At 37.3% G+C, this 26,885-nt stretch overlaps 1 protein-coding gene across 6 annotated transcripts in view; it reads right to left on the bottom strand.

The window, feature by feature from the left end:
* dnm3a (dynamin 3a) overlaps window positions 1–26,885 on the bottom strand; it is a 50,430-nt gene that overhangs the window by 11,623 nt on the left and 11,922 nt on the right. The window contains exons 5-19 of one of the 6 annotated variants that reach the window (XM_089118501.1): window positions 26,178–26,381; window positions 25,965–26,063; window positions 23,990–24,150; window positions 23,737–23,879; window positions 23,379–23,514; window positions 23,217–23,284; window positions 22,874–23,012; window positions 21,876–21,962; window positions 21,652–21,722; window positions 21,505–21,556; window positions 18,684–18,713; window positions 17,127–17,240; window positions 11,196–11,305; window positions 4,656–4,776; window positions 1,805–1,969 (exon numbers count right to left, since the gene is read on the bottom strand). In XM_089118501.1, the coding sequence (XP_088974627.1) occupies window positions 1,805–1,969; window positions 4,656–4,776; window positions 11,196–11,305; window positions 17,127–17,240; window positions 18,684–18,713; window positions 21,505–21,556; window positions 21,652–21,722; window positions 21,876–21,962; window positions 22,874–23,012; window positions 23,217–23,284; window positions 23,379–23,514; window positions 23,737–23,879; window positions 23,990–24,150; window positions 25,965–26,063; window positions 26,178–26,381 (1,700 nt within the window). Of the gene's footprint in view, window positions 1–1,804; window positions 2,414–4,655; window positions 4,777–11,195; window positions 11,306–17,126; window positions 17,241–18,683; window positions 18,714–21,504; window positions 21,557–21,651; window positions 21,723–21,875; window positions 21,963–22,873; window positions 23,013–23,216; window positions 23,285–23,378; window positions 23,515–23,736; window positions 23,880–23,989; window positions 24,151–25,964; window positions 26,064–26,177; window positions 26,382–26,885 lie in introns of those variants that run through there. The other 5 variants (XM_039693083.2, XM_039693086.2, XM_039693087.2 and 2 more) reach the window with 5 other exon arrangements.

Below are 26,885 nucleotides of genomic sequence, written 5' to 3'. Positions count from 1 at the left end.
TGTAACAATTCATGTGCAAAAAGGTTTTAAAATATCTAACCATAAAGTTTAGAAGTCAACAATTCTATATTTAGACATTCAACAACTTTTTACTGTTCATATTGTTTAGAAGTAGAATATTTGTTATGGTATTTAAAAAAAAGAATGTAATAAATAATCTAAAAAAATAAACTAGAAATGTGATACATTACATAAAATGTAAAAAAAAAGTTTCCCTGTGAAAAGACCTAATGTTACCACTACCATATATATATATATATATATATTTAGATTTACAAAAAAAAACATCTCTTCATCTTACTTAAAGCTACACTGTGTAACTCTTTTAGTTTATTCTTAACTAAAAACACTTAGTTCTTTCAAAAATATATGTGCTCATTAATGTATATTTACTTCGTTCAAGTAATAAAGTATTCTCGTGAGTGTATAATATGCCATTGAAAATACATACGGGTGAGGGGTTCTAATGTCGGTCGCCATGTTGCCCCTCCATCTTGAAAGTACATTAGCCAAAGAGGGACATACCCGTTAATTCAAGCTACACCTTTCGCATTTACCTTTGAGTTAACACTCATGGACGAGGTCAAACTGGAAGCCATGTTAATCTTGGACTACATTGGCCACCGTACAGTGGCGGTTCTACTTTGAATTACACCCAGGGCGAGACCCCCTTCGAGCGCCCCCCCAACCCCCACCCAAAAAAAAAAAAACTTTGCATATTAAAGGCTACTGTAAACACTCATAATTAAAGTTGATTTTATTGGATCATTATGAAAAGTATTAGATAATATGGTGACCAAAATGATCACATACACAGAATCTTGTTCAAAAAGCCTAATACACAGTGAAATCAATTCACCAAGTTAATAACCTTAAAGATTTGTTTTAAAGGAGTGTTTTTCATTTTACCTACTAAACTTAAAAAAAGGTTAACACACAAAAAAGGGTTTTATATAAAGATAAACCTCAAATTTCAGCATTTAAATCATCTCTATAAAAAGAATGAGTCAATAAAGATACATTCCTGACATTTATAATGCACAGTAGCTTATCTTTTATTATTAATAGTAAAATTCGTACCGATTTTCCCATGGCTGTCGTTGCTATAGAACCATGCACTCATTACACTGCGCTCTCCAACGACAAAGCAGTTTTAGTAGCTAATGTATTTCCACCACAGAAAAACGCTTGCTGTAGCTCTGCTAAAAGATTTATTTACGGAGAAGAGAAAAAAACACCCCCAAGTGTTTGGGTGCACGTGCACTCCCATACTGAAAAGTTTATAAGTGCGCTTCCCGTGAGCGCATAATGAGTGCGCTTCACGTGCGCCTATTTGAAACATAGAGGATTTGAAATAACGACTTCAAGCGCGCAAAAGACGCGATACGTGAACTAATCAGGAGATCCCCTTGACATCACTTCTGCGCACGGCACCTTCTCAGCAAGCAGGGCGCCATTGCCAATAATTGAATCGAAATGATAAAAAATAGAAAAACTTCGCGGCACAGAGTATTTTTTTAACTGCTCGTGCCGCCCCCCACATGACATGAAGAAATGCCGCCCCGGGCGACTGCCCGGTTCGCCCGTGCCTAGAACCGCTACTGCCACCGTAGGAGTTAAAACGAAATCGGAATTGAGAGAAACTAATATTCACTGGATGGTCATATATCTTTTCACCGCTAGATGGGGGTAAAAATAAAAAGTATTCGGGTAGACATTTTAAAACAAATGTATCTGATGTGATTTCATTGTTTTTCCTTCTGTATCGGATGTTATGTCAGTGTTAGATGCAAAGGGCACATACATTGTTGATGACGAGGTGCATGATGGTCTTGGGCATTAAGTCTCTAATGCTTTTGTAGACAATGCTCATGTACGAGTCCACCAGGTTGCGGATGGTCTCGACCTGACGCTCTAGCTGAGGGTCCATGGAGAAGCTCTCCGCCTGGCCTGAACTCTCTCCATCCACCTGACCAATCAGAAAAAAAAGAGACAAATCTGGATGGGAAACGTACAATCAGCGTCTAGGGATGAGAAAGATATTTCAGAGGGCAATGAGTGCGCATACATGAAGAGAACTACGCCGGGAAATAGAGATGTTGGGGGATAAAAAGACGAGAAGCAAGGAAATAATGAGTTTTACTTCAGTGACTGTCGGAGGGGGTGTGGTTGACTTCTGTCAAAGCAAATTATGGGGAACCCTGACAGAACTGTGACATCACTCAACATGTAGCTCCAAAGCATACATGAAGACAGAAAGAGGGGGATGGAGAGGAGCGTGAAGGAAAAAAAGCAAGGGAGCTGATTAGAAACAGAGCTCAGAGCCCCCTCCCTCGTTGATCCTCCATAGTGTGACACAAGAGCTGAGGAATGCAGCAGAGCTTCTGACCCCAGAGCACAGCCACCATGAAGCCTGCAGCCGTAGAGTCAAACACACACACAGAGACAGAGAAACGCTACAGGAGTGAGAGCTATCCGAACTACAGACCACTATACGTTATTAGAAGGCCATATGGAATCTACTTTTTATGCAAAATCTGTAGAATTCTGAGCAATAAAATGTGAAATGTGTCAAACTAGAGGCGCTCCAGTTCTGCAGAAATATGCGGAGGTTTCTGCAACACTCTATGTGCATAGATGCCGTATGGGCCTGGCTATTATGTGGATGTGTAATCTCTGTACATTTCTTGAATCACTGCAGCTTGTAAAGAATGGGAAATTAGGACATTAAAAATAAAGGTTCTTTATTGGTTCTTTGAAGTGTTTTAAGGGATAGCTCACCCGAAAATGTAAATTCTGTCATCATGATTCAACCTACTGTTGTTCCAAACCAATACTTTCAGGTTCATCTTCGAAACCCAAATTAAGATATGTTTGAATAAGACTGATGTATTGCACCAAAACAATGACAAAAAGTTCATAAAGACAATCCATATGAAATGAGCGGTTTAATCCAGACACAATCGTTTTATATGATGAACCGATTTAGGCTTTTATTCACATATAAACATTGATCAACACCCATACACCCAGAGATCATCAAATATGATAAATGAAAGCTCAAACGTGCTTGCTGGACATGCAAGAACTAGTGAGGTTTATTCATCAAGCAAGTACAGTTGAGCTTCTGTTTACCATATTTGACGTCTTCAGAAGACTTGGATTAAACCACTCAATTCATATGGATTTCTTTATGAATATAAACTTTATGAAACGTCAACATTTTGGTGGAATTGACTTTCAGGAAGGATAGAAATCTCTCAGGTTTCATTAAAATTATTATTTATGTTTTGAAGATGAATAAAAAAACGTATTGGTTAGGAGGAGCAACTGGAGGGTGAGTATGTGACACAATTTTCATTTCTGAGTGAAATATCCCTTTATGGTTCATTAAAGGATTCTTGAGTTAGTCATTTGGCTCTTTGGAGATTGCCAAATGCTGATGCTATTTCAAAAGTACTTCAGTATTGGTTTCTGGATTCAATAGTTTAATCAAGTTAATATTCTGTAATTATTTACTTTCTTCTATGGAACACAAAAAGAGAGGTTTATGTTCACACTACTTTTTTCCATACAATAAAAGTGAATGTGGACAAATAAAAAAAGAACAAAAATCATCATAAAAGGGACATATGACTAAATCCAAGTCTTTTGAAGCCAAATGATCGCTTTTTGGGGTTCTCATTGTCTCCTAACAAATCACTTGAATATGAAGTTATATGCATACATGCTAATTACGCAATGGCAAATAAAAAAAGAGCTGCGTCCGAAATCAAATACTGCCTGATACTACATTTGATGAGGAACAAACTTCATGAGCATCAAAGTTGCGATGAAAAAGATATTTTCTTACATATAGTGATGTATATCAGACTGAACCAGACTATTGAAAAAGAAAAAAACTTGGTTCCATCCATTGGCTGAATGTGAGCTTGAAGTCGATAGTAAGAAAGATGAGATTTAAGCAGAAAAAAAAAACATAAGCACACATAACATGCATTTAGAAAATCAATAGGGTGAATTTTTCAAGCTAACCTTAAAAATGTAGTTCTATATACATGTTATAAATGTGTGTAGTATGAATGAAATTCGGACATTCAACATCCATCATGTTGTCGTTGTCATGTGAACAACTGCACTACTACCGTGGCCTCATGGGACAGTAAATAGTCCATTCATTGGATACACACTTTTCAGTGGAAGTAGTAGGTCATTCAGGTCCTTTTCACCTACTGTTTTATGAATGCTACAAATTCGGACATAATACTCATTGTATATACTGTGCTTTTGGGAAGTAGGCATATTCAGAGGCAAGGAGGGAATATGAAACAAAAGTTGTGTAAACTACTTCTATGGTGCATCTTTGGTCTGGTCTGCTTTCATTGTATGGAAAAGAGCAGCATGAACTTTCTTACGAACTTCTCCTTTTGTGTTCCAAGAAAAAAAAAAACCATGGGGTGACATGGGGCTTTTTTTTACTATTCATTTAAAGCACTAACACATGGTTTTGGTTTTAAGAACTAGGGAATAAAAAGTTTTGAGTGGAGCTTATAAATTTCCACATGGCATCTGGCTATAAAGCCCTTTTTGGTTTAAATTGAAACATTTATTTTGAAGTATTAGGCCACAGGTACAGAATCCAAAGGGTTCCCGACCGTGCTTACTGTGGTTTTCTCTGGGTAAACCCCAGCTCGCAGCAGAGAAGCCTTCCAGCTGTCCACATCGTCCTGAGTGTCACAGGCCAGCTCCAGATGCCTGTAGTCCTTATACACGTTCCTACGGGGAAAGTAATCTGTTAGCTAGTTCCCATGGCAGCACGTACACTCCCGCACAAACAAACGCAGCAAAACCCTCTCTCTCGCTCACACATATCATCTGTCCAAAACCACAAACCCCAGACCACCCCTTCTGCCCTGTTTGAGATGAAAATTCACTCGACCCAATCTGATTCTAATCTAATTTTCCCCCCAGGTTTTGTCCTATCTCAACTTTTTATCCGTCTTTCCCATTCCCACTTTTTACTTTTGTCTCGTATATTTCTACCCAGTTTCTCTCTCCCTCCATTTTCCCCTCGCTCCGAGAAAGGCAAGAATCTGGAGCCCATCTCTCTCCATCTGTTCCACATTCCCCCTAATTATACTGTTGTTCCTCTCCTCCTTTTGTTTCCCTCTTATTTCTCTCTCTTTTTGTGGCTATTGTTTCTCATTGTTGTGCCTGTGGGGTAAGAGGCTTAAAGTATAACGTACCAGCATATATTTGATTTAGTCTGCGGCTGATAAGAAAACGGCTACAAGAACGTGGCCTAAGACCAGGTCGATTCAGACACGCATACACTAAAACAACCCACAAACCAAAGCAACCACATTCTCACATGCTCTGATCACATAAAACTCAGCTACAAAACACTGTTTTAGCAAGCACAGGGATGACTCAGTGCTACTAATTGAGAAATTCTTTTTTATAACGGTTTAGTCCAAAAGTTTACATAGTGTATATAACTGGATAAGCGATACACTGATCCAAGCATCCAAACATAATTTTGCTTTGCAGACCCTCCTAATAAGGTGTAATGTGTGGAATACAGTTTTGCGGTTAAACGATTCATAATTCATTGGTAGTTTATGATATTTATGGCAGGATAACTGCGGCGCTTGTGAATGTACTGAACTTTATTTGCCATTCCAAAACCACAAAGTATGGCTCTGACTTTTAAAAGGATTTAGACCTAAGAATTTTGTATGCACAACATCAACAAAACAATCCGTGTGCATCCAAAAATAATATTTGGCTACGTTTACAGGGCTTATTATGTTTTAACTGAAGCTTAGATCATATCCCAAAGTCTTTGATGCATGCAGTGTTATTTCAGTATTATTTATAGACTATTAAAGTATTTATATATATATATATATATATATATAGAATTAGCTTTTTTATTATTATTTTAAAAATTTTAGTTTAAGTTTGGTTATGTGCTTTTGTCATTTTTGACTTCTTATTTTTGCAGTATTAATTAAAATTAATTATAAGTGTACATCTTTTTTTTAATTCATGTGACCTTGTATTCAAAAATATCGATATTTCGAAAGAACATAGCCTCATCTTAAAAAAAAAAAAAAAATAAAAATTCTAGCTGATTGAATTTTTCAGCTACATCCAGACTGGATTCAGAACGATGATCAAAAAATAGTATAGATTGAGTCCCTTAAAACCCCCAAAGCTTCACAAGTCCTGGGTCGACATTTCATTCGGTAGCATTAGGCAGTTTTAATTTATATATTGTTTAATGTTGATGATCACGTTATTTTACTATCGCTTGTTTCTGTTTTTTGATCAGAAGATTCAGAACGCTCTAAAAATTGATGGGTTGTTTTAACCCAACTTTGGGTCAAATATAGACAAACCCAGCCATTGGGTTAAATTTTTTAATTACATTTTTAACCCAACGTTTCGGTTTGTCCATATTTGACCCAAAGTTGGGTTAAAACAACCCAGCAATTTTAGAGTGAACTCTTTCACAAGATGCGTAATAGTGAAATATAATATATGAAGAGTTCAGATGCAAAAGCCTCTAAATGCCATTTGAAATTTTCTTCTTTAATGATGATTTTTATCAAGCTTGTATATTTAAGTTCAGTAATTTCACTTAAATGGCAATGATAATTACCTATTAATTGTTATTTAAGTGAAATTACTGAACTTAAATATACAAGTTTGATAAAAATCATCATTAAAGATGAAAATTTCAAATGGCATTTAGAGGCTTTTGCATCTGAACTCTTCATATATACCATAAACAGCAACAGTGAAAACACAGAGAGCTGGAAATTTCGGTCAATGGCGGGGAAGCGTTGTCTCATAAATGGCAGCGAAAGAGTTAAACGTGTTATGTCCATCCATCAGTTTGTAAAAACAAAACTAAATCACATTTACTGTAAAGCACTAACAATGGAAGTCTATGAGGAGAGATTTCCTTTGTAAATGCATTACTAAAAAAACTACTTCTGTTTGTTTTAACAAACTGATGAGCGGGTTGTAATTATTGTCTGTGGTAATCGTTTCAGATGTCATAGCATATGTTAAACTCGAAGCATTCCTTTAATCACAGTCTTGAGTGAATCCAGAACCGCACATAACTACTCGACGTCACAGATGAACCCGGATGCAATGCACACTGATGCAAAAAAATGTGGAAGAAATTGGACGAAAAAAGCACTTCTCGTGTGTGTTCTTTCCCCGTCCCATGCCAGACTGGTGTCACCGCTGAGACAAAAACGACATCTACCGCCTGACATCACTGGTCGCTCTTGACACTAGGGAGTTGGTGGGTGTGAAGGGCACAGTATGAATCATTAGGTCATTAGAGCGCATGTGTGTGTGTGCTTAAAAGAGCAAGAGAGAAGAAAAGGGGATTTTTCTGAGTGCTGGGTGGTATGTTTCTGCTGGTGAGTGGGAATGAGTGTGGAGTTTATGAGAGCTTGAATATCTTTATACAGAGTGCTTGAAGTGATGGATGTGTGTGTGTGTGTGTATGTGTTTGAGCATCTGATTGATCGTGGTGCAGCCCTGGGTGTGTTTACAATAGTCTGCCATGCCTCTCTGTGTCAAAGCTGTGTGTGTGTGTGTGTGTGTGTGTGTGTGTGCACGCTCACCGCAGCATACCAACATCTCTCCAATTAAGCAGCTAATCAATCCCAGACACACCCGCATTCGAAACTAAAGAGGCAGCGCTCGCAGAGACAAAATGTTAGAGACTGAGAGAAAGAGAGGATAGAGAGAGACTGGCCAGGAATGTGTCAAAGCATGTCCTACTGCGCCCCCTGTTCCCGTCGTGCTCTTTGTGAAGTATTACTGTGAAGTTAGAGTGTGTTTATGTTAGAAAATATAAGGTGTGCATGTGAAATGGAGTTATAAGCCCCTGTAGAAGGGCATGCGTGTGTAAGTGTGCGTGCGTGTGTGTGTGTGCGCTGTGACCACCAGATGTGAATCCACTGCACTCTCCCTGAGACAATTTTCATTGCAAGGCAAAATCAACAGCCTTGGATCGGTTAGTGTGAATTGTCAAACACAACAAGAACCATTAATAATAAAATTATCTCGATTACCGTTCAAAAGATTGGGCTCAGTATTACTTTAATTCATTGAGGATGCATTAAATTGATCAAAATTGACAGTTACAATATTTATAATGTTACAATTTATGATGTTATAAGGTTTATTTTTCCAATACATGCTTCTTTTTTAAACTTTCTATTAAAAAAATATTAAGCAGCACAACTGTTGTCAACATTAATAATAATCAGAAATGTTTCTTGAGCAACAAATCGGCATATTAGAATGATTTCTGAAGGATCATGTGACACTGAAGACTGGAGTAATGATGATGCTAAAAATTCATCTTTGACATCTCAGGAATAAATTCTATTTCAAAATATGTTAATATTAACACAGTTACTTTAAATTGTAATAATATCTCACAATAATACTGTTGGGACTGTTTTTTGATCAAATAAATGCAGCCTTGGTGAGCCAAGAGACTTCTTTCAAAAACATTTAAAGGGACTTTGTGCAACTTTTTATGTAATTTGTTCTAAAATCAACAATCATAAAGGCTATCACAATCGTGTTTTATTTTATCTGTCAGATACCTGACTACCATAAAATAAAGCAACTTTATTTTCAGGAGCTTCCTCTTTTTCTCTGACTGAAAATATCTGTAGACTACTGGGAGTCGAGAGAGTGGTAAAGCTCCCGATATGTCCTCTAACTTAGTTACAGGATACTGTAACTAATATATTTATATCACATTTAGAAATAAGTCCTAAGTTACCAAATAGAAACAGACGCGACTGAAGAAGTGTGTCCTCTTTCTTTTGTGAAACCTAACAGTAATTTATTTCTGTGTGACTAATGTGACGAATAAAGAAGGCATAAATACTAATTACAATAGTTCATGTTTTTCACAGTCAGTAATTCATACTGTAACATTTGTTTGTTCGCTATGTCAAGTTGCAGTTTGTTTGAAATTACAAACCTGTTCAACTGAAGGAAAACTCGACAAAGAGCTATTAGAAAACATCCTGCCATAGCTTTTTGGTACATAACGGCTACCGTAGATGCAACGCGCATTTGAAAAAGCCAGGCGCTGTAGAGCATAATTTGTTTGAATGCAAAATACAATTTCACCGCTAGATGGGAGTAAATCTCACACAGAGTCCCTTTAAAGATCTTACCAACCTCAAACATATAGTTGTCACTGAAAATTAAGTTTGAATAAGAAAACAGAAGTGTAACAGAAACAAATGCGCGTTGCATCAACGGTAGCCGTTATGTACCAAAAACCTGCGCCCTACCAAGTGTTTATGAAGAGCCCTTATTCATGTTTGTAATAGCATGTTTATTTGTTTTTTAAAGACAGTTTTAAGAGTGGCCTTCTTGAGTTTGTAAAGTCTGTACAATGTATTATTCTAATAAACTACAAATTAAATGACACATTTGACTATTATATGATACAGTTGTATGGAACAGGATTTTGGACCAATGAGATTTCACCATAGGCGGGGCTACCTAGTGCGACACCACAGAAACAGAAACCAACTGACAGACTGTCGCTCTTCGCAGCTGAATAGGACAGCAACTCTTAAAAAGTGATTTCTTATTATCGCGCCTGGTAATGACACAGGGTAACAGACTCTGAGAAAGCCTCCATTAGAAAGCAGCCAGGAGCTCAGAATACGAATTGCATCAGAGAAAGAAAAAACACAGATGGGAAAAAAAGCCTGGTTGTGAGACAAAGAAACATTAAAAGAGAAGAAGAGAGCTCTAAATAACTGATTAATATTCCAGACATTGTAGAATGGAATGTGTGTGTGTGTGTGTGTGTGTGTGTGTGTGTGTGTTTGCGAGAGAGTGAGTGAGAGGGAGAGAGAAAATGTTAGTCTTCTCTTAAATACCTCTAAAAGAATAACTGTACAATAATAATTAGTTTCTACATTTCCTAAAGAAAATGTGCGGTACTTGCTTAAAATTGTCACAAGGATTGTGTCCCTCCCTGTTTGTCTAAGTCTATGGGATTTTTTCACCCATTTCATTGTGCACCAGACAATTAATTTTAATGGCTAGGGTCTCAAAACACAGAGACAAACACTCACACTGGTCACACTGAACTTCCTTTTAGCTGTGTGGGGTTTGTCTATAACAGGCATCCTCAAATAGTAGACCACGGCTTGGTTTCAACCGAACCACAAGACATAATGAGAACGCTAGCAACGTTTTACCCTTTCTAGTTAAATTGAACAATGCGTCAAAACAACCGAGTGTTTCACAACACAATCATTCAGGGTTGTTATTTTTATAATCTTTTGGCGCTATATCCTCTAATATTTTTATCTAGAGCCAAACATGCTTCATTCAAGCCCCTTTCGGTGTGCGTTGGTTCTCTCCCCCGCTAAAGACGTTAAAAGAGCCACATTAAGAGCTGCAGGTGATGCAGTTATTCAAGAACAGCTGAAACACGGTTAGCAGTAAAAAAGGTGAATCTGTCATACATGACTAACCATTTAAACCAGGTTTGTGACAAGATGTTTTTTCATCTACACTTAGCATTATGAATCAGCATGTTAAGAGCATTTCATAATAAATTATTTTATAAGTGGGAAAATTACTTAAAGATGGCAAGGAAATTTCAACCTTAAATTTCTAGTTCACTTTGTATTCTTCTAATAATGAGGGGGTTTTGATGATGTACATTGTTTGTTTGCTTTTAGTAGATATTTATTTTAAACAAATTATAAAAATGGTAATAAAAGAGGAAACCCCTGAACTCCCATACAGTATCTTTTTGGTCACATGGCCTTCTGCTTTACATATGTAGGCTACCTAAATGTAAAAATAATATTATCTTGATAAAACCTGATCTTACATTTGAATAGTCTGTAAAATGGCTGTAAAAATGGCTTTTAAATGGCTGTAAAATAAAACTATATCGTATATTGTAAAAAAAAACTATACCGTTCATCATTTTTGAAAGATCAAAAGGATAAACAATGCAGATTTATTTTTAGTCATTTTTGATCATATTTACCAGGGGTGGCAATAACCACAACTGTATATTTAAATTTAAAATTTGATCATTTTTTAAATATGAAAAATTATGTTCTCTGAAAAAACATTTAAAAAGAATTGTTGTAACTGACCTCTGCTCTGTGTTAAAGATGGCAAAGACATGTTTGCTGGACATAAAGCTCTTTTCTATGTCCCGCACCTTCAGGTTGTCCAGAGGAAGCATATATTTCTTCTCTTTTTCCTAGAAAATGAGACAGACAATGGACATCTTAAGACTTAATGGACTGCCTACCTAGACAGCATTTCTGGGAACCTTTTTTTAACATTCACACATGGCAAAATTTTAAGAAGCAAATCTTAATATGCAACTTTATTATAGGGTTAAACTGTATTAAGGTCCTTGCACACTGTGTCCGAAATTCGCGTCCGAAATTTTCGCACGTTTAAAAATAAATACGACCTCACATTGTGTCAATCACACTTGCACACTGCCTCCGAAATTTTCATCCGTCATAAAAAAAAAATCGAATCGGGTTCGATTTTCTGCGTTTTTCGCATCCGTAGCAAGCAGTTTGAATGGAGTTCGAATGGTGTTTTGACAATTCAGAGCACTGAATCACGAATACGAAAAAATGTATATGAAAATTTCGGACTCAGTGTGCAATGACCTATAGGAATTTCTCCAAAACTTCATGTCATCATTTACTCATCCTTTGTGACTTTGTCTTTCGTGGGAAACAAAAGACAAACATCTTAAGTCTGGACTGTTTTGTTTTTTTTTCCATTTAATAACAATGATTTGGGACTGGTGATTTCCAGCTTCAAAATTGACACAAATTTCAAGTCTTTATTTACTAATAATCTTCCCCTCTAGTGAGCTATTCACCACTGAAACATTGGAGAGTAGAACTTTAGAAAGTAGAACTGGATCTCTGACACCTCTGTGTGAACAAGATCAACCAATTAATTAAATACCTCTGTTTCAAAAGAACAATTTTTTTTCTGGAATCAGATATCTCTTGTAAACTCAAGACTTTTATTGTGCTCAAGTTTTTATTGTAGCTTCAGAAGACTTGAAATTTAGCGGGCTTGTATGAACCGCTTTTATGAAACTTTAATGGTGTTTTGCATCCTTTTGGAAGTTTGAAGGCTTCTGTCCCTATTCATTGCAATTGCATGGAAAAGAGTAACCAGGACATTCTTCTTTTCTGTTCCAGTGATGAGGAAAGAAAACACCGGTTTGGAACAACATCAGGGTGAACAAATAATGGCAGAATATTCCTTATTGGCTGAACAATCTCTTTAACTGAATCTCTAAAATGGTGTGAACTAGGGAAAATTACTGCAAGGAAGAAAGCCAAGAGCAAAGAAAGAAAGAAAGAATCTACTGTAGATCCATGTGATCATCCTCATGATGAATCCAGGCCCAGGACTTAAAAAAACATGCACATGAGAGATGCCATTAGTTTTCACTTTTTGAGTAAAGAATTGAGAAAGAAAGAAGGAAAACGAATGAAAGAGGAATTGAGAGATAGAGTGTGAGGGCCCACATGTGGAAGTCATTATTTGGACCATGGCTCTAAAACACAACAGAAAAAGAAAAGAAAAAGAGCTCCCCCTCTCCCCCTCCCTCTGTCTGTACGGGAGGGGCTGGGGTCTCAGGAAACGGCTTGGATTACATTGCAAATAACGGAACGGAGATGTGGGAAAGAAAGAGAGGAACAAGGGATGAAAGTGTGAGGGGAAACACTCTAAAAAGAGTAAAAATGAAAAACAGAAGGGGAAGAGAGAAGCCATATGAAGCCACTATCAGTGATTGAGTCTGATGGAGTGACTGTGGAGGAATTTTTGATGAAATTCAAGTATTTTCTGCAAATCAGCTCGACCATCTAAAAATCTAACGTCTACCAGTTTACCCCCAACAAATCTGCCATCTTTTCACCTTCATGTGATTCCAATGCCAAAACTTGACAGTAGCTATGTTTCCATCCAAAGTTGTACATTTAACATGCTTTTAATTAAATTGGAATATTGCACAAAACACTTGCCGATAATTTGATAATTTTGCCGATAAAAGGATAATTTCCATCTAGCGAGTCGAAGAGAACAAAATTATCTCTTTCTGATAAACTGCCTGGTGCCCAGTATCACTAAGAAAAACTTTAGGTTTCTGCAGTAGGAGAAGCCACTGTAGGTCTTTTTTCATATATAATAAATTACTTGCGTTGCAGAGCATACAGATGAAAAGCATAAACACAGTCACGTCATCTTGCTTTTGGAGGCATTTTTTATGCATGTCAAGGAATTTATTCGGTAAATGTGTTTCCATCGTACTTTATGCGCATGTTTTCCTGTCTCTCACAAAAATTGAACGCATCATTTTTTAATGCGCATTTTTAGATTTAAGCACGTCTTGGCTTTTCCATTCAGCGTCTTTATGCAATATCCCAAAATGTGCATAAAAATAGGTGGATAGAAACTAGCTATTGTTGAACAATCATTACACAGCTCTTACCATTCATAGTGAGCAAGAGCTGACAAGTACCAAAAAGGACAAAAAAGCATCATAAAAGTTTCATAAAAGTGGACCATGCTTCTTAAGTGTTCTGAAGCCATACGATAGCTTTATTTAAACAGACTGAAATTTAAGTCATTCATACCATTTGTGGTAAAAAAAAAAAAATACTTTTATTCAGAAATGATGTATTAAACTTATCAAAAGTGACAGTAAAGACATTTATAATATTATTTATTTATAAATGCTGATCAGCAAATCAGCCTATATTATAATGATTCCTGAAGAATCATGTGACTCTGAAGAGTGGACTAATGACGCTAAAAATTCAGCTTTGCCATCACATGAATAAATTACATGTTAAAACATATTAAATTAGAATTGTAATAATATTTCACAACATTCCCTTTTTGCAATTGACAGCCCCCGGTCACTACAAACTCTCACTGTTGGACAAGAGTTAGTGCGACAATTATTCCAAAAACAACAGCATATGGTTTGTAACAACATGTGGGCGAGCAAACAATGACAGAATTTTTACTTTTGAGCGAACTATTCCTTTAAAGTTTAAACTATCTCTCCTTGTCCTCTTTGACTCTTTGCACCCCTCCTTTTCTGCTCCCCTCGAAAACTTTCTCTCTTTTTTCATTCCAGAGGGGCCCACTTCCTGCCTGAGATTTTAGAGGTTAAAAAAAAAGTTAGAAATGACAGGCTGGCGTTAGGAATACAACATCTGGTAACGCTTTAGTAAGAGAGAGAGAGAGAGAGAGAGAGAGAGATGGGGCAGGGAAGTCCAGAGGATGGCTGGGAGTACCGAGAGAGGACGGAGGGAGAAAGACAGGAGTGGATAGGAGCGAGTCGGACCAAAAGATTGAAAGAAAGAGAGGAATTGAGAAACAACGGACCACTCCAAAAGTTTATCCCTCAAGGGTCCCATCAACCCTTATATGGCTAGTGGGGTCCCTCCCTCTCCTTTCTCTCTCTCTCTCCTTCCTTCTCTGACTCCTCATTCCCTCTTTTTTGCTATGCCTTCCATGAATGTCCTGCCAGATAGCCGGCTGCGGGAGCGAATGTGCCACGTCAAAGGCTGGATACTGCAAAGCAACGCGGGACGAGGCCGGGGACGAGACGGAACTGAAAAAGTCGAGAACGGGTAAACGGACGTCTGGAGCTTCTCTCTCCGTCCTCTACATTGGCGTCGTCCTGACTGAGAATAAGATAGAAGCAATGGAGACTATTTCTGTCGTGTTTATTTTGCATCTTCTACCGCCTCCTGTGAAGGTCGGGGCCAGCAGGGTTGGACTGAGTGATTGAAGTAGATAAAGAATAAGAGGTGAAAAGAGAGCGAGAGAGAGAAAGAGAGAGAGTGAGAGAGGGCTGGAACTATCTCCTGCTCCGTCATCCCAGTGTTCAGACTACCTGTTCAGGATCATACTGGTGTACAGTAGTCTGCACATTGGTTAGACTGTGCATGGACTCACGTCGTTGGGGAACCGACGCAAACGCAAGCAAAAACACACAAAAACTCAACAACTGCAGGTGAAAAGTCAGACTCTGCTATGTTTGGTTTGTTATCTACACCAGTGTTGGTTATACTGCATGTCTCTGTGGACTCAAAAGTTGGCGTTAACGACACGTACAAGAAGTTTCTCAATGATTGAGAGCCCACCATAAGCCATTACGTGTCGATAAACCTGGCATGCGAATAATATTACCGTTCTATTACCGTTAACCACCATGTACTGTATATACTCAGGCCGAACTGTGCATGCATATGGCTTATATAAAAGCACGGGGTGTCCGGCTAGTTTTCCGTCTTGAAATGTCCAGCAGGCCAGATTTGTCCAGATCTCAGCATGTATGAATGCTAACTTAAGACTCTGAGAAAAGGTGAAAAGACAGTGATTACGCCGAATGCAAACAGAAGTGGAGGGGTGCATAAGTCATCTGTTTTCCCTCATGCAGCTTGGCTCAAAAAGAGAGAGAGGGAAGACTGTAGGAATGCGTGTCTGTTTAGTGTTGGGCGCTGATTAATCCAAACCAGCAGTCTAGGGCCATAAACGCCATCAGAACTGGGACAGATTTAGAGAAAGGAAGGGAACAACTGATGCCAGTTTGTATTGGAGAACCATTTTTAAGGGTAAAGAAGTGATCCGTTTAAATGCAAGAATGTGTGTATGTGTGAGAATTGCAATGTGATCTGCTGCAAGGGGTGAGGGGCTGTATATCTTCCTCTCTCTTCTCTCTTCTCTCTCGGCAGGCTCTAGGAGGCTGGATGGTGTTTGGACAAAGTCTTACAATTTTCCACCCAGGAATGTGTATGGCCCCAATGAGACTGCCAACCACAGAGACAGAATGAAATGAAGAGAAAGTGAAGAACATAGACAGGGAAAGAGATTGAAAACAGTGGGATATGAAGTCAAACGTTCCCATTTTAATTTGAATTAATTTACTCCAGGCAAACGTTAGAGGGATCATGCATCTCGTATTGAAAAGAAATTACGCAATAACGAATTCAGCAGAACATAAGAAACTGTGAAGTCAACCAACTTCTTGTGTCTAATATTTAAAAACCTGTGTAAAATTCAATGTTAATGGGAAAGCCAATAATTTGAATATTATGTTTTTTGAGTCTAACTACGGATTTTGAGTCTAACGAAAAATATAACCATGTTCATGCAAATTCCTCTGTTTGAAGCACCGCACGGGTTTTGAGTTTCAGAATTCATTAAAATTAGTGTTTGCTTATATAGTCGCATGCATTTGGCAGTCGGGACGACCGGTGAGCGTTAGTGTGTCTGCGTCTGTGTGTGTTTAAGATTCTATGTATATCAATAACCATGTGTGTCTGAGTGTGTGTGTGTGTTTGTGTTTGTGTGTTAGTTTGACTTGGGGGGCTTCCAGCTATGTCAGGGTGATCCAGACCAAATGCCTTAATTCCCAATGGACAGTGAGAGACGGTGGGGGTATAAGAGGAAAAGCGAGCAAGTAAAATAGCAGCTAAGAAAGAAAAAGAAGGATTCAACCTATTTTTCGAGTGAAAAATAAGTGGACATAACAGTTTCATAATCTAGTGATAATTAAATTACTATTCTTGTTAAGAGTATTGTACATTTTCAGTCTACTTTTGTAGCTTTTTTGTATGTTAAATGCAATGATGTGAAAAGCAATATTTAGAAGACATGTAGAAGCCCTTTATGCTTGTATTTAAGTAATATATTATCTTTGTCCTCTCTCTTGCCCCTTTGCTTCCGGCTTCCGGTCGGGAGAAGCAGGCTGTGCTGCCAATGACTGAGAGCGTTGTCTGTCTGCCTGTCTACACTTGCTGTGCAGAACTTCCTGCACCTGTACAGCAGGCACAGACAGGCAGACAGATGGCAGCCCGCCTGACAGGCCACACAGTGTGACTGACACAGAGACCAGCCAATCAGTTCCACCACAACCTGGCAGGGAACTTTAAGCGCACCACTGAAACTGTATTTTACCATGAACATCATAAAGTCATTAAATGAATGAACAACACTTAATCTCTAATGCATTTACTCGCCTCGTCATCTTTAAACCAGGACAAACTCTCTGCGGTGAGCACGAACCAGTACTCCTTGGCTCCTCCTTTGATCAGGCTGATGTTGTTGATGGTTAACCAACCCTTGCGAATCACCTGAGGGGCAAAAGTCATAGGTGAAAAGTCTGGGTTCATGGTTCATTAAAAAACAGGCTGAAATTCTCCTTTAAGAACCAAAAAGAACAGGAAATTAAAATTAAAGAACAGGCCAAATCTGTATCAAGATGGTAAATTTCATGGATGGATGGATGGATGTTACAATACTACCTTGAAAAGGAGAACTAATAATAAAATAAAAGCTAGTGGGCAGAGGATGACAGATATAAACAACTAAGGGATGAGAGGGTGGAGGTGAAGAAAGAAAAGGAAACAGAAGATCGGGATGGCAAAGGGAGAAAGGGGAAAGGTCCAAAACATCCCGTAGGAAATGTGAGTCATTTTCTGGCTGATTTAGACTGATTTTGACTTTCAAAACACAGTTTTATCCTGTGAGTCATTCATTCAGTTCACCAACATTATGAACAGCTGTCAATTGGAAGTAGTGTGAACTATTATTCTCAAATTGCACAAAATGTATTGATTTCACTTTAAAAAGTAAACATAAAGAAGAAAGAGAGAGGTGAAAAGATGAAATGCAGCAACAACAAAAAAAGGTCGCCATAATGCATGCATGATGATTTCTTCCCCATAAGAATGGATATAAAATATTCCCATAACATTGATTAAAATCAAGTAACTCTTGCACAAATCTACGAAAAAGTATTGCTTCACCAACCAATTCAATCAAACCTCTGAAACAACAACAACAAATACAATAAAACACAAAAACATTCTCTTTATTTTGTGACTGTACCAACTTTAAGTTTGCAGCATGCACCATTTTTTTTTTCCCCAAAATCAGAAATTGTAAACACAAACACACAAGCCAAATGGGCTGAGATCAAAGAGAAGTTTGAGATCCCAAACGGGCTCCTGCATACCGGCAAGCCGTTTACTCATGTACTGTACTTACAGGGCTGCAAACCCTAAGGAGGTTCATTCACAGACAGTACGCTATAAAAACAGAATTATAGCACAGTGATTCGGAGACATTAAAATGATGAATAGGAGGATAAATGAAGCAGGTAATTAATAGTCTAAGGTTTCAGGATGTGGTTTAAGATACAAGATACTGCTGGGCAAATCAGGATTCAGAATACGAGTCCAAAGGTCAACGAGTCCAAACAACTGATGTTTTGGACTGTTGTGTATCTACACTGATTGAAAACTCTTTAGGGAGGTGTAGTGAATGAAAAACACACTGTACAACAACATTTAGGGAGTGTTTTAGCAGGAGTCGTAAAAATCTGAATTTCTGAGTCCCAGAATGTCTTGGATTTTTGTGACGGCAGCACCAGACAAAGGGTGGAGAAGAAAGCGGTGAAGACATGGTTTGCTGTGTTCAGAGGCATACAGGCTTTCTGACATACATAGACACAAACACAAAACTATGTGACGCTGGTAGACAGTAGGTAAGGCTTACAGACACTGGACTCGTACAATTTGACTGGGTGGAGGAGGGGCAGCACCCTAAAACATCAGCAGAGAGGAGAGAATAAAACCATTAAGGTGGCACGGGCATCTCTCCTGGCACGCTGGCACTCCACATTGATTCCTTCAACCCAAAAAATGTTTTATCATATCACTAAACACAAAAAACACCATACTATTTTCTAAGCAATGGAAGGTTTAAGTTAGTAAAGATTAGAGGTAGAGAAAAAAGCAACTATGCAGCACAGTGAGCGCTAAATGAATGTGTTACTCACCATGTGAGTGTGAGCAGGAGATATGGACATTAAAGATATTACTATCCAGCTCTATTACCAAAGAAAATCATTTTGACACCCTCAGTCTTTAAAAACATAGGGAAAAAATATTTTTGCAGACATGCGCACAAAATGAAAGTCAGGCAAAATGTGTTTTTTTTTTTTTTTTTTTTGAGCTGTAAGGTTGTCTAAATCATTCTTTTAGTTTTCATCTCATGCCACATCTAAAATTTAAATTGTAGCTATATTTTTGAAAATGTATATTTTAACATTTATTCCAGTTGCTCTATAGACTGCCACTGTGAGTGCATCATAGTACAGTACACATACACTACCATTCAAAAGTTTGGGATTGGTAAGATTTAAAAAAAAAAAAAAAAAAAAGGTAAAAACGGTGGTAACATTTTACAATAAGGGTGCACTAATATGCATTAATTCATGCTTAACTAATGCACAGATAATCTTGAACTAATGTATGACTTCATTAATGATATTCATTAATGATTACCGCATCTACAACTAATAAAGCGTCTATATGATTAATAGACTATTAGTACTAGTCTTGCTAATAATTAAATGTCATCATGGATTAATTCCCATCCATCATTAACGAATGCTGTATGTAATTTGTTAATTATCAAAATGGGTCAAAGCCATTAATGAATCATTAGCTGTGATATATCAATGATTAAAGATTCAAGCAGGGTAGGAGTGGGAGTCATTTTCAGCCGGGCCCACTTTAGTTCCTGACTGACTATATTAAAATAATGGAATTAAAACCTCAGTATATAAGCAATAGTGCACTGGTCTGTACAGCCTTGTAATTCATTGTATTTTTCAAAAATATAGTTTTCTATTCAGTGCATTAGCCGTACACAGGGTTTTAAAAAATACAGATATCCCAAAAGTGATCTTGCTAGGGGGTTCTGGGGCATATTATTTTTCAACTGTCATTGGCAAAGAACATATGTGTTAAATAGGAATCCATTGTAATATAGTTATTCTCATTCTGGGTATGCAATAGGCTATTGCTCTTCCTGCTCTCCTCTCTTATCTCCATCTCCTTCTCTCGTTCTTCTTCTCTAAGTCTCTTTATCTTTACCTGTAAACCTCACCTTCGAAGCTGAGCTTTGATTGAGCTTTATCTTTACCTGTAAATCTACCCTTCCTGAAGCTGAGCTTTGATTGATAGTCTTCGCAAAAATGAGGCAAAATGCCATTCATAATCTTCTCTGGGAAATGTATTTTTAGCCTATAGACCATTTTGCAAGATGTAAACACTGGTCCAGAAGCACTTCCTGTTTCAGTTTTTTAACACTACACAAAAGCTGGGATAAAATACAACCAACAGAACATATAAAACTGAATCAGAAAAGTTAAACAACATCTTTAAGATGTTTTCTTTACATGTGAAATAAAGAAAACAGTTACAAACTGAAACAGGAAGTGTTTCTGGACCAGTGTTGTTTACATCTAGCAAAATGGTCTATAAACCTTTTAAAAACAGACCTACCATTAAAAAAAAACAAAAAAACTTGTTTAATTCCCGGTGAAGCACTACAATTAAAACTGCAATAAGACAAACAGAGGCTCGAGGGCTCTGAAGGTACAGTAAAATTTACAGATGTTCGGAAACTTTCGTAGGCAGAAATCCAGTCATTTCAATAGGAATCCACACGATCGGGAATTTCCCCATGCATATTTGGAAACAGAATTCTTCACATTGACCAACAGAAAGGTTCTTACTTAGAAAGTGATTGTTGAGTGAACTTTTCTTGTATACCATGTATTAGAAGATAGGCAATACATTGGTGAGCCACCTTAAAACTGCTCAGTCAAATGGATACAAAGAATGTGAAATACACTTCCACAACCAAGGCCACGAAAAAAGTGGGCAGCCATTTTTGAGCTCTACAGGGCTCATAATTGTTAAGAGACAATTTCAGCAGTAACTATAACTCTACTGCTAAACAAATGGGTTATTGAAAGATTGTTACAGCAAATTGATTTCACGAAGTGCAACATGTTCTTGGCTCAACATCTTTGTTGACCCTGGAACAAGTTTCCGACCAATTAATCAGATTTGTGGGACACGTTTACAGTTTATGTCAAGTTTTGCCTCACAACCAGGGCTAGATGCTTCTACATCTGTTATTTACCTATCATTCCTTCTGATTTAGGGATAAGTTATGGGTAGGGTTAGGTTTAGGGCTAGGGTTAAGGTTAGGGTAAAAATGTCATGTAAGAATATTGTTCCAGGATCAACAAAATTTGTTGACCCAGGAATGTGTCCAACTCAGAAAAATCAGGATAGTGATCAGAGAGTGAAAGAGAGAAAAAAGAATATTCATTTACAGCACAAAACACAAATGTTAGACATACACATAAGCCACATATTATCTGATGTGAGACAGATAAACAAGAGTGCAACAGAGCTTGAGCAAAAAAGAGTTTCCCTTCCAGTAAAGACTGTCCAAACCCTGCTTGCTGATGATTTCTGATCTATACCAGATTCATACAGTATCAAAAGTTGTTCATAAAACACTTGGACTCACCTGGTTCCCTGCTGAAGGCTTCTTACACGTTGGATTGGTTTTCTGTTGAGCGCTGAAAGGAAATGTGTAAAAGGAGGGAAATATCTCATCATGTCATTCATTTGTGTGGTTTATTTCTGCCAATGTCATTTGTCATTAAAACCTTACTTTGCGAATCCGATAAAATCTTCATGGTTTGTGTTGATGTAAGAGAGCTGAATCTCTAGTGAGAGTAAAACCTGTTCAGTGAACAAACACACTCATATGCACAACAAGATACAACACAAAACCATAATTTGTCATTAAAGTGCTCATAATGTTAATTTCATTCATAACTAAACTGTCCCTAATAGTGATTCATTAGATTGGTTGAGTGCTGATATCAGTCTGACCTGGTCTTTGGCTCGACTCTCTCGTTCTCGAATGTGTGTGGTCACTATTCTCTCAGTCTCCTCCCGTAGTTTTGGAAAGATCTCTAACTGAGGACATGCACACACACACATACAAACAAAACAAGTAAGAGTAACTAAATAAAAAAACATTACCACCACCCTCTCTACTGGTTTAATTAAAGTTCCTCGTCTTATTGTCCTATTGTGAAAAAGGAATGTTTTATTGAATGTGCATTCGAAGCATGCTTCAAATTAAATAAAAAAATATATATATATATATATATGTATATTATTAATGAAAAGGCCACTTAAGTGTACTTAAAGAAATTACACTTTTAATTTGAACTGTAGTGTGTAATTTGAATTCAATCGTAGATAGTACATTTAAAGTTAGTATATTATAAATGTACTAAATTGCAACTTTATCATTAAAAATGTGTAATTAAAAAACTATTTCTCAAAAGAAATATTTTCTACAATTTTATTTTCTACTATATATTGTAATATTCTAGATCAGTGTTCTTGCTATTGAACCCTGCTCCTGAAGGACCCCAAATACAGCACATTTTCTTTGTCTCCCTATTCAAACACATATGATTCAACTCATCAGCTCATTAACCCATGTGAAAATGAGCTGATGAAACTAGACATTGTGTCATCACGTGCTGTAGTAGGAGGGCCTGCCTTAATAATCCTGCATAAGGGCCCGGTGTTGCCTCGTCACACCACTGGCAATATGACATCATATTGCTCCGAAAATCCAAACGGCTTAATTATTGAAAATGTTTAGGCTTTTTAAGGATAAAAAATTGTATGGTGGTTGTGTCCACACACTCCAAAGAGACATTTATAGGCAAACACCATATAAAAGTGAAATTTGCATCCGATGACCGCTTTAAAGTAAAATTAAAACACGCTAACTTTAATAGGGAACATATACACTTTTGTAGTATTATATCATACTATGTCCATTCACTCAGTATAAGAGTATGTTGTACCTTGTTGGTACACTGTTGTACTGTGTTGATGAGCTCCTGGATCACCATGTCTACACACTTGAGACACGGCCCTTTAAGTTTCACAATCTGTTTCTTCACTATGGCTTCAAAGGCCATATCGGGTGTGAACAGTCCTGTCCTGGATCAGCAAGAGAGGAGAGAAAATGAAGTACGGTGAGAGATAACATAATATGAACTTGCATTATGAATATGAATATAAATGATTAAAAAGATTGAGAAGGAGGGTTAAAGGAAGACATACAGAGAGGCACCATGTATCACGTATGCCAAAGTTTTACTGAGTGCTCTTTTAAATAGGTTTATATATGTTTGTGACACATACCTGATGCCATGGATGTTTTTAATAGCGTAACTGATCTCCCTTCGTAACTCTTTCTCATCAAACTCCATCTGATGTAGTGCAACGTAAACAGGACAATCAGCATGAGCTCTGAATGCCATTCGATTTTTTACTGTATTAATCAATTCGACTTTAACAAACTACCTTAACAAGCTCAAAGGGAAAACGCTCGTGAAAGACACGGTTGATTTTGGCTCCCCCTGAAAGCTGCACTGTGTCCACCTGATCCCCAGATCCCTCGATCCGCTTCTCAAAATCCAACCCAAAGTGCTGTATCAACCTGGACAACAAATGAACAGCATGTGTTTGTTTGTGTGTGTGGCCTCTTCAGTTCTGGTCTTATCTGCAATGTGTTTGTGTTTAGGCAGTAAACAAAAGTCTTGTTTATTGCAATATGGTAAAGACTAGTGTGAAATAGAAACTAGCCATGTTTGTTTGTATTTATCTGTGCGTGTGTATTTATTCTCTGAATTAGAGTGAGTTTATGTGTGTGTGAACCCACTGCATTAAGGCCTTGGTCTTGCGTGAGGGGTCATCTGGGTTCAAATACTTGTACTCTTCTGCCTCCTTATCCAGCGAGAAAAGCTGAGTCTGTAATTGACTACGTAACGCTGGTAATGTGTCACGGATGTGGTTGGTAAGTTGCTTGGGAGACAAAAAACAGAAGAAATACAATTAAAGCTATCATTTCCAGCTGTGGGCTTTCATGTATTTCACACATGTGGTACTTCTTGTAATGTTCTGTGTCTTGTCACCTGGTTGAGGAGCCTCTGTAAATATGGAGTGCCCATGCAGTCTGCCATGTGTCGGTATGCAGGATGTGACTTGAAGAACCGTTTCTCTGCAGCCAGAGCTGCACCGATGTCCTTTTTTCCTTCTATGTCCTTCTGACCACGGTTTACCACACCAATATAACCTGTAGCCACAACATTTTCTTTCTTTCAGAGACAGTGCTTTACAGTGACGCCTCTTTGTTTCAGAGAAAAGTCATACTTAAGAGAATTATCTTGTAGAACCTGCTGTGAAAAATGTGAACTTGTTATTTCAAAATGAAATAGCCAACAGGATACTGAACTTTGTTTGTTTTGCATTGGAGCACCAACCAAATTACACATATTTACATTTGAATGGGTTGCATAAAATACAAAAAAAAAAATGTTAAAACAATTTTGTTTTAATGAAACTAAAACATCACACTTATAACATCATGTGATGTGGTTATCTAAAATGGTTTTGAATTTGATCATTTGTCCATGCCCTTCTTTCACTTTTTTCAATCTTATTATCCAGTGAAATTTCTTCTTTTTTTTTTTACAAACAATGGTAATATTATATCACAGTTTTTATTAGTATTACTTTTTGTCTACACAAGCCGCAGTGATTCAAAACTAGGAGGCCTCAGCAACCTCTCAATGGGGCATTAGAATAAATTAAAATAAGACAAAAAAACTAAAAACTAAAAACTAAACAAAAAAATGCGAAAACAACTAACCATTAAGGTGTTTGTTTTTTATTCACAAATGAATAGCTTCATTTTAAATGTGTGATTTCTGGAAAGCCATGTAAATTAAAAACATCTTAAAGCACCATGGGGATTTTTCATTAAGAATACATATTTTTCTAGTTATGCCTATATATACTCTAAAATATTTTATTGGGTGGAAGTTAAGTAAACATTTTTTTTTTTTTTTCAATTTACTCATCCTTAAACCTTAAACAGTAATTCATGAACAACTGTCATGTAAATTAAATGGTTAAAAAAGCGGGATGCCTAAAGAACAGTCAGCTGCTAAAACTTCAGGATTTCTGAAATGTAATTATATTAATTATAATTGTTTTAGTTATTTATTTGAATCAATGGACATACCTAGTATCTGTAATTATATATATACAAAAATATAAAACTTTTTGAAAAAAAAAAAAAAAAAACACGACCGAGGATGTACCAAAGAAAACTTTTATATTTTTGTTGAGGACTCTGAATATTGTTGTGGACAATGGGATGCCTTGAATCAAAAAGGTTAAGAAAAAATCATGAGCTCAGCTCTGTTATGGAAAAAAAAATATCTAGAACTTTAGACTTGAGGTGGGAAAATGTGATTTCTTGTTCAGCAGTATTGTGACCCAACAAAAATGGAAAAGTCAAGGTCCAACAACTATAAGTCCTACTGTATCTGAATCCGACTAATATGCAGTACACTGTTGTCACATGAACTCAGCAAGTGATATATTCACTTCAAGGGTGAAACATATTTTTTAAATAATTATTAATCCAATGTTGTGTAATAAAACAAACATATTTAAAAAAGTAAATAAAAAACTGCACGTGTATACATATATATTGAATCAAAAAGGTTAAGAAAAAAATCATAAGCTCAGCTCTGTTATGGAAAAAAATCTAGAACTTTAGACTTGAGGTAGGAAAATGTGATTTCTTGTTCAGCAGTATGTGACCCAACAAAAATGGAAAAGTCAAGGTCCTACAACTATAAGTCGTACTGTATCCGATCTGCATAAATAACGAATAGGATTTCTAGAGTGTCTTAACCCTCTTCCATGGCTGGACTTCTGTGTGTCTAATGCATTAAGGCAGCAGCAGGAAGCATGAAGACTCTGCACCTGGCCCTGTTTTAGCCAGTACAGCCTCCAGCAGACTTGCTTGGCAGTAGCCCAGGTCTTAGACTAAACTACACAGGCCTCTACTGACACATTTCTACATGTGTGCTGTACCTCTGCGAAGTGGCAGTAACCTGTTCTCCAGCACGTCCCTGACATCTGTGCCCTTGTCCACCAGATCCAGCTTAGTGATCACACCAATGGTGCGATGGCCTGACAGGAACATCACACAAAGCAGATGGAAAAACATTATGATGATATGAATGGGCCAAAAGGGGATATATCACTGAGGACAGATATGAACCATAATCGTTCTTTCCCACTCACCCTGCGGATCAACGTCTTTGGCCAGTTTAAGAGCATCGGAGTTAGCCAGATCCATGTTAGCGGGTGTGACAGCAAGGATGAGACAATTCTCTCTGCAGATGAACTGCATGATCATGTCTCTGATCTGGTATTCAATGTCAGGAGGCTGATCTCCCACTGGTACTTTAGTTATGCCTGGAAGATCTATCAGAGTCAAGTTCAAAACTGCAGAAAGAAAATTAGAAAAACAAAGACAGATATTTGTTCAGAGATACTTCTAGGAAAGAAAAAAATCTCTCAGAGGCATGGACAACATTAAAAAGAGAGCAAATATACCTTTTTTTCAATAAATAAATACTTTTATTCAGCAAGGACACATTTAACTGAAAAAATTATCAAAAAGTAAAAGACATTTACAATGTAACAAAAGATTTTTATTTCAAATAAATGCTCTTCTTTTGAACCTTTTATTCATCTAAGAATACAGAAAAAATATGTATCATGATTTTCACAAAAATATTAAGCAGCACTGTTTATAATTTACAACAGTGATAATAATGAAATGTTTCTTGAGCTGCTGAATATTCAGCTTCAACCCGGTCTCATCCCAAGACGTCATATAACTGACGTTTTGGGACGTCTTTTGACCATACGTCAATATTCGCCTTTTTAGGGCCCCCTTAAACGTCGGTAGATGAGGTTATGGGATCCTAACTCTACCCCAGACCT

The sequence above is a fragment of the Pimephales promelas genome, chromosome 13 (genome assembly GCF_988280905.1).
Source record: "Pimephales promelas chromosome 13, fPimPro1.hap1.1, whole genome shotgun sequence".
Lineage (NCBI taxonomy): Eukaryota > Metazoa > Chordata > Actinopteri > Cypriniformes > Leuciscidae > Pimephales > Pimephales promelas.
The sequence above is the reverse complement of the archived record's forward strand: the minus strand, read 5'-3'. Positions and strand labels throughout refer to the sequence as shown.